Source organism: Mandrillus leucophaeus, unplaced genomic scaffold (assembly GCF_000951045.1).
Source record: "Mandrillus leucophaeus isolate KB7577 unplaced genomic scaffold, Mleu.le_1.0 Scaffold664, whole genome shotgun sequence".
In the NCBI taxonomy this organism is placed as follows: Eukaryota; Metazoa; Chordata; class Mammalia; order Primates; family Cercopithecidae; genus Mandrillus; species Mandrillus leucophaeus.
Window position 1 is genome coordinate 792,311 of NW_012107186.1, and position 8,486 is coordinate 800,796.

The 8,486-nt window shown below is 50.4% G+C and overlaps 1 protein-coding gene across 1 annotated transcript in view; it reads left to right on the forward strand.

The window, feature by feature from the left end:
• The window catches only part of LOC105554931 (ankyrin-1-like), a 13,742-nt gene extending 6,952 nt beyond the window's left edge, over positions 1–6,790 (forward strand). The window contains exons 4-10 of the mRNA XM_012001582.1: positions 3–46; positions 1,716–1,814; positions 2,061–2,159; positions 4,061–4,153; positions 4,583–4,655; positions 5,757–5,780; positions 6,663–6,790. Coding sequence (XP_011856972.1) covers positions 3–46; positions 1,716–1,814; positions 2,061–2,159; positions 4,061–4,153; positions 4,583–4,655; positions 5,757–5,780; positions 6,663–6,763 — 533 coding nt within the window. The 3' untranslated portion in view covers positions 6,764–6,790. The remainder of the gene's footprint in view (positions 1–2; positions 47–1,715; positions 1,815–2,060; positions 2,160–4,060; positions 4,154–4,582; positions 4,656–5,756; positions 5,781–6,662) is intronic.
• The last annotated feature ends 1,696 nt before the right edge of the window (positions 6,791–8,486 follow it).

Consider the following 8,486-nt stretch of genomic DNA (forward strand, 5'->3'; position numbering starts at 1 on the left):
AGACGTGCTGATCAAACACGGCGTCATGGTGGATGCCACCACCCGGGTAAGGCAGGCAGCTGGAACTTCAGTCTGTGTGGACTGCTTGCTCACACTTCAGAACTGAATCTTCCACGGGGCTTTGAAACCCCGAAGACCCAGTGGAACATTCTTCCCTGCCACTCCCTAGAGCGGGCAGTGGAGTTTGAAGATGCTACTCCTAATTATCTTACTTTCCCATGGGGGATTTTTAAAGTTTGCTAGACCTTTGAGCCTCTGCAGTGAGAAAGTGGGACGAATGTTTAATCATGACTCTAAGACCTGTCTAGTATGAGTAGTCAGCATGTCAAAATGTCAGGTTTCCCCAGATTCACACAAAAGCTTAGCTCCTTTTCTTCCAGCACTTGGTTAAATTCAGTTCAACTTTCTCTGAACCTCTGATGTGTGCAAGGAGCTGTGTGAATGGAATCTGGCATCAAGGCGTCTGCAGTTTGGTGTGGAGGTGATCGCTAGGGACAGGAAGGAAGAGCCTAATCTGATATTTACTCTTAAGAGAGGAGCTGGGCGCACGGAGGGCAGAGATGGTGTTTCCAGTCGGTGCGAGGAGGCGGGCTTCATGGAAGAAGCCACATTTTGTTTCTTTTCCCCACAAGGGAACCATATTAAAAGGAAGGGACAGTGACAGTACCAGGAACTCCTGCCCCCTCCAGAGTAGCACAGAAATGCCAGCAACAATGTTATGCTGAAGTCACCCTGAGAAAAGTCTGGAAACTGTGTTTTGTCTCCAACTGCCTGCAGCTTCCACAGGAACCTGCTTAAAATCTAAGAATGTTCTGGATCTTTGAGGCTTCACTTGCAGGCCCTGTTTAGTCTTTTGGGGTCCTGCACCAAAAGACCCTGTCCTGTGGGTTAGAATGGCCTTGAGGATCCCAAAGTCACCCCATTATGGGAAGGACCTGCACTTGGGTGGTCTCTGGAATCTGGCACCAGCTTCCCGGGACACTTGGGACCAAGGAGCTCAGAGGGCCTTGGCCTGCCTGCCCACAGGAAGCATTACCACAAAATTCAGCAGCACAGACTCCTTGAACAGCCCAGACTCACATGAGCAAATGTCCCAAGCCCACGCATTTCAATAAGCAATGATCAGTTCCCGTAAATTGCATCACGCCACAACTAAGTCACTTGGACAGCCTTTTGGGGGTTTTTCAATGGGATTTCAGCTTTCTAATGGAAATAAGCCTGTTGTCATTGGAGTGAACATGACCTCACATCCCCATCTGCCCTCATCTCAGCGCCATTCCCAGGCCTGAAGGCTATTTCTTCCTCTTGAAATAGCCCCCTGGGATTCTGTGACGCTGCTCTCTCCAGGTTTCCCTCTCCCTCTCTCCTGCCTCGGCCTCACTCCCTCAGCCCCACTTTTCACCCTCCACTTTATCCTGGGGGACCTCACTCACCTCCAAAGCTCTCAGATCTCCCATGCACTGACGACCCCAGCATAGCCCTCTTCTTGCGGTTCAGTGTCCATTTTCCAGTTGCCAGGTTGACATCTCCCCTTGGGTCTCCCACAAGCATCTCAGCCTGGTGGTCTCTGCCCAGCAGCAGCCATTTGGCTTGTCAGTGTCAGTCTTCAAGGGATTCCCTGTCTATTTTTTCTTTGAATTGGCTGCTTTGGGAAGGATTTCATGTGATGCCCAGCTCAGGAGAGCTCTGGTCACTCCTTCTCATCTGCTTTTCAGATGGGCTACACTCCCCTCCATGTGGCCAGTCACTACGGAAACATCAAGCTGGTGAAGTTTCTGCTGCAGCACCAGGCAGATGTAAACGCCAAGACCAAGGTACAGGGATGCCCTAGCCCCGACTCCTGCACTGACCCTTCTCCATGCCACATCAGGGTGCAGCCAGAGCTGCTGCTCTGGGCCACTAGGGGTTCCGCCACAGTTGACCGTGGACACTGAAGGAAGAAAGGGGGAAAATGCATTTTATTAATGTCTCACTTCGAAGATGGACAGGCACTATCATGTGTAGGCAGGTCTCCGTCTAATGGTTGGCTAACCCTGCCAAAATGTCTGCTTGCTTTGCAGCTAGGATACAGCCCCCTGCACCAGGCAGCCCAGCAGGGACACACAGACGTCGTGACTCTGCTTCTGAAAAACGGTGCTTCCCCAAACGAGGTCAGCTCGGTGAGTACACTCTCTCTCCTGAGTTTAGAAAACTGCTCCCCGTGGCAAAAGCCCTGGGTGACCTCCCCTAACCATAGAGGTTAATGCACATGTCTGGGGCCTGGACGGGGCCGCAAGACCCTAAAGCCATAGCTACCTTGGATACCCTGGGGATGGGGCACTGTGATCAGTTCCTCTTTCTGGTGAATTGATCGTTTTCCTTTTAAGCACCATTTTCCCTCCTCTTTTATGTTTATTAAAATATCCTTCTTGAGTGCGAGTGCAGTGGCTCACGCCTGTAATCATAGCACTTTGGGAGGCTAAGGAGGGAGAATTGCTTGAGGGCAGGAGTTCAGGACCAGTCTGGGCAACACAGTGAGTGCCTGAATCTACAAAATAATTTTTTTAATTATGTGGATGTGGTGACACATATTAGCTGTAGTCCCAGCTAACTGGGAGGCTGAAGTGGGAGGATAGCCTGAGTCCAGGAAGTCAAGGCTGCAGGGAGTTGTGATTGCGCCACTGCAGTTCAGTGTCCATTTTCCAGTTGCCCACTTGAAAGCCAGCCTGGAAGACAGAGCAAGACCTTGTGTCTTTTTTTTTATATATATATATATACACACACACACACACACACACAGACATATACATATATATATATCCTATTGGTTCTGTTTCTCTGAAGAACTTTGACTAATACATATATACCATATATATAAATATTTGTTGAAACCCATTCTAAAATATGTGAAACTGTTTTCAATATGGTGCAAGTGAACATAGTTCAATGTCCTGGGTGGTTCCTGATCTTTCAGGGCTCGAGGTTATCTTTAGTGACATCAGCAATCATTGTTCACTATGAGCTTTCTCATCTGACCATGCGGAGGTTCTATGAAATTATCTCCGTGTTTGCTTCTATCTCTGAAATAATGTGGACCCCCTTGGCTGGGTGCGGTGGCTCACACCTGTAATCCCAGCACTTTGGGAGGCCAAGGCAGGTGGATCACTTGAGGTCAGGAGTTAGAGACCAGCCTGGCCAACACTCCAGGGCGAGTGTCTCTACTAAAAATATAAAAAAAAAAATTAGCCAAGTGAGGTGACAGGCACCTGTAGTCCCAGCTACTCGGGAAGCTGAGGCACAAGAACCACTTGAGTCCAGGAGGCAGAAGTTACACTGAGCCTAGATTGCGCCACTGCACTCCAGCCTGGGCGACAGAGTGAGACTCTGTCTCACACACACACACAAAAGTGGATCCTTGATTGTAGATGGGGTTGCAGAAATTGCAGCTGCAGCTGGGCTGGAATCTGAACGGAGCCCAAGGCACATCCTAGAAGTAGAGAAGTCAAAAGAAAAATCAAGCCTCAGTATCCATTTATGATCACGTAGCTCTTTCTCTTCGAATCAAAGTAGAAAGTATGCCCTTGCTGTGTTTCTGGTGATTTGTGATTTCTGAGTATTCTGATTAGAGTTCATTGAAGTATATGGATTAATTCAACTACTTTAATACCCCATCACTGACACCCAAGAACAGACTTTGGGAGCAGCAAGCAGCCTCCCTCTGTCCTCATCTTCCTAAAACTGCATCTGCTAACTTCCTGACCTCCTTCCCGGTGGGCACCCACTTGGCAGAGCCTGACTTCTCCTTGGGAGATTTCCCCTGCTGGGTTGCAAGGCCCCACACTTGACGCTGCAGATCAAAAGCACCCCTGCCCTCCCTCCTCCCACACCCATCTCTGGGTGCTGCTGCTAACACACATCTAGGCACACACACGTGCAGGGATCTCGTTCTGGGCCCCACGGTGACATCTGTCCACTCAGGTTCTCCTGAACAACTAGAAGGTGAACTCGATCTGTGTCTAAGGGGCCAGCCCCGCCTGCTAGACTCCATCCTCTGACTGCACCCGGGCTGCTCTTTTCCCAGGATGGAACCACACCTCTGGCCATAGCCAAGCGCTTGGGCTACATTTCTGTCACCGACGTGCTCAAGGTCGTCACGGATGAAACCAGTTTCGTGGTATGTCTGCCTCTCCCCCGCACCCACCCCGGACACACTCAGCCTGGCGCAGAGGCGTGCCCGGGGTTACTCTGGAAGTGGGGTGCGTTCTGGGGCTCCAGGACGCCGGTCGGAGGCGCAGCGCCCAACGGGTGGGAACTTGTCCTCCTTCCAGCGGGGCTGTGCTGCCACCTAGCGGCCTGAGGACTCGGGGCAGGACCAGCATTCCGAGCAGCAGTGGAGTGGATGGGGTTTGGGGAGATGGGAAGCCAGTTTTCCCGGGTCCCATCTCAGTGGTTCCTGCCCGGCAGCTTCTAGGCTGAGCACCTCCTCCGTCCGTTTTTCTGCGTTTGGGGCACACCCCACAGGCGTGACCAGGGAACCGCTGGGCTGGTAAAAAATGTGTGCGGCTCTAGTTTGGGTTGAATTATCTGCTTTTTCTCATTTTAGTTAGTCAGTGATAAGCATCGGATGAGTTTCCCTGAGACAGTTGATGAGATCCTGGATGTCTCGGAAGATGAAGGTAAAGTTGGGGTAATGAGCTCAGGCTGGTGGGGACAGAGGGGCTCTGGGCACCCTCCAAGGGGGCTTCCTGCCACCTGCCGGCTTTGCCCCCTTACAACACGCCCAAGAGCTGTAGATGGACACTGAAAGTGGGGAGACCTGCTTTTTATAGCTGTTGTCTATTATCAAAAATACTACTCTATTAATACAATCTTAGGTGAAGGAACATTGACTAAATTTAAAATTCCGTGAAGTTTCAAAAACACATGTGTGTTTGCATAGATTATGGATGTGTTATCAAATTGGAGCATGGTTCTACTCAGACCAACTCTCAGCCCATGAGGAACTGTAATAAAATTCTGTCTGGTTCTTTCTTTATGCTTTGAATGAATACTAAGTGGATTATTCAAAATCTGTGAGAATGCCTTTTAAGCTGCACTTCAACCACATAGCGGGTCAGTAGGTTTTGGGTTATTTCTGTGATTATGAAATTACTATAGTCTGGCTGGGTGCCTGGGTTCATGCCTGCAATCCCAGAATTTTGGGCAGCCAAGGTTGGAGGATTGCTTGAGGCTAGGAGTTCAAGACCAGCCTTGGGCAATAAAGGGAGACCCCCGTCTCTACAAAAAAAATTGGAACTAAAAATTAGTGGGGTGTGGTGGTGCACATTTATAGTCCCAGCTTCTCTGGAGGCTGAGGTGGGAGGATTGCTTGAGTCCAGGAGCTTGAGGCTGCAGTGAGCTGTAATCACCCCACCGCACTCCAGCCTGGGTGACAGAGCCAGACCCTGTCTCTAAAAGAAAAAGAAAGAAATTACTATAGTCTCAGCTTGTATGAACTACAGAATGCTTCCAGTATTTTCCTACCCCCAACAAACCTTATTTCATCCCTAATTAGATGGGGATATTGAGCAGTAAGATCCTCAACTCTGGGGATGTTGAATAGTGGGGTGGGCTGGATCAGCTCGGTAGTCCTTTCCATCTGGGTTATTCCATGGTTGTATAACTTTGTCAACTAGAGAAGCAGAGCTGTCTGGTGCTCCTTTGGATAATATATGTTTCTCGCTTTAACTGCCTTCAATGTGGTCCTTCTTTCAACTCTGCTCTCCTTTGCTTTCCAGGAACTGCTCATATAACTATAATGGGTATGAAACGCTTTCTGTTTCCTGTGGTCTTTTCTCACCAGAGTGCATTTCACCCTAAGCAACCCAGATGCTCACTAATCCATTCCTGCTTTCCATCTTCCTCTGACAGCGAATAACCTGGAGCCAGGAGCTCAACTAAACCAAGGAATTCACACCCATGAGACCCATGCCCGGCAGGCAGCTCCTGCCTGTCCTTCTCTGTGTCTGTGCCCATGCCACCATGTTTGTGATCATAACTGCATGAGCTGTTGTTCTTCCATCCTGTTAGCTCCAGATCACAAGCCATGGTGCTCACTGCTGGGTGGCATTGAATGACCCCTCAAGGTTCAGGGCCGGGGCTCCAGCTCCAGTTCAAACTAGGAGAGAGAAACAAAGGGGCAGTCAGAGGTACAGGCAGCTGATTGACCCGTAGTTTGAACCTCTTTGTGATGGGTTTTGGAAGTAATGAGGTTTTGGCTGCCATGGTTACAGAAAATTCTCCAGCCCTTTGAAATGAGTGGGTCCAGTTCCACTGTAGTTTGTTCTTCTGTTGGTGTGGAGTGGAAAAGAGCAGTAGCAGTTCCTTCTTTGGTGTCATTGCACCCTAAAAGGGCTGTTTTGAATTGGAACTAAGTGAAGAAAGTTCTTTCTGGCTGTGTCTTTGGCTTCCTGCAAAGCCTCAGGCATCTAAGATGTCAGGAGCTGGCTGCCCTGCTCTCTGTCCCAGAGCTGGAGGACCAGGACTGGGCAAAGACATTGCTCCCGGTCTCCTTGCAGCATCAAGGCCTTCCCCACTCCTCAGGAGCAAGCCCTGAGAGGCGGAGTGGGAACAGAGCTTTTTAAAAAGTAAGAGGGACTCTTCTCCCTCTACCCTGTCGCTCACTTGAGCTCTTGCTGTTTCAGGGGAAGAACTCATCGGCTCCAAGCCTGAGAGGCCGGATTCCAGGGATGTCGATGAAGAGAAGGAGCTCCTGGATTTTGTGCCAAAGCTAGACCAAGTGTGAGCAGCGCTCCTGGGAGGGTCCCTAGGAGGATGCTGAGGTGTAGCCCTGTGGCTCAGAGCAGAGATTCCAGAGGGAGGAAGAGCACAGCAGGCCAGGTGCTGGGCATGCTGCCCGCAGAGAGAGACGGTTTGCACCTTAGGATGCACTAGCTGTGCACCTGAGCCACCAGGGCAGGAGGAGGCCTTCCTCACACCATGCTGCCTGGATGCCTCTCTACTCCTCTTCCAGTGTCCCCTCCTCTCCCAGGCTCCCCTCATTCACAGCCTTATATCCACACCCCCTCTCCATCTTATGCACACTCAACTTCTCATCCAAAAGTTGAGGAACATGGCCGGGCGCGGTAGCTCACACCTGCAATCCCAGCACTTTGGGAGACAGAGGCAGGAGGATCACCTGAGGTCAGGAGTTCATGACCAACCTGACCAACATGGTGAAACCCCATCTCTACTAAAAATACAGAAAAATAGCTGAATGTGGCGGTGTGCATCTATAGTCCCAGCTACTTGGGAGGCTGAGGCAGGAGAACTGCTTGAACCCGGGAGGTGGAGGTTGCAGTGAGCCAAGATTGTGCCACTGTACTCCAGCCTGGGCAATAAGAGTGAAACTCTATCTCAAAAAAAAAAAAAAAAAAGTTGAGGAAGATTCACATTAGAAACTATTGCCAGGCTAAGCTCGAACTCTGACTGCATCCCTCTGCCCCTGAGGTATGTTAGGTACAAGCCAGGGGAGATTCGGGTCTGCCTGGACCACATTTCTCCTTTCCCCCATGACTGCTGTGAGTTATCTCACTGTGGGCACAGTGTACACAGGGACATTTTGCAAAGCAATCTAATATCAACGACTTTGTAGAAACACTAAGCTCTAGGTGTTTTCTGAAAAGACGGAAATGTCCCTGGACAAGCGGGGAGTGAAACCACGGGGCCATTTGCTCCACTTGAATTTGCTAGACATCTGTTAGAAAGAAATACAGAGCTGTAACCCTGACCATAAGCAACTTACGATTCATTTGGTGGGATTGAAATGCACACCAAGTGGTCATATAGCAACACACAAAGATATATTGTTAGCCAGAGCGAGGATTCTGTCAACAGGTTCTAAAGGAGGAGAAAGGGGTGGCGAGTGCAGGTTGGAGTCATTGGGGAGGACTTCATGGAGGAGGAGGCAGTCCTTCCACCAGGTTGTGAAGGGCAGTCAGGCGCCGTAGTGGAAAGTGGGAGGGAGAGACTTGGAGGCAAGAGGAAGAGGAAGCTGTGTGCACATGTGGATCAGCCCTGTGATGTTCTGGTGTTCTTGGCATGCAGGGTGGAATCTCCAGCCATTCCCAGGATTCCCTGTGTCACACCTGAGACGGTGGTGATCAGGACAGAAGAGCAGGAGCAGGTAAGAAGCTGCTTCTCTGTGGTTTCCCCACGTGGAGAGCATGAGTACCCCGGGACAGTGATTGTTGAGGGGTGGCCTGTACGTAGCACAATAGACACTGATAGCTCACATGCCACTCACTGTCCAACTGGCATTTCACGCTTGGACGCCTCATAATGGTGCAACATCGGCAGCATTGGGTGGGCCGCGTCTGGGAGAGATGGTCAGATGGGGCCGTATCCTGTGGTGGCTCAGTCCTTGGATGCAGCCCAGGACAGCAGCAGTGAGAAACCCGCGGGTCCTTGACCAGCCCACTGTCTTCAACTCTTGGCCTAGGGTAGGAATTCCAGCCAGCAGATGTTTA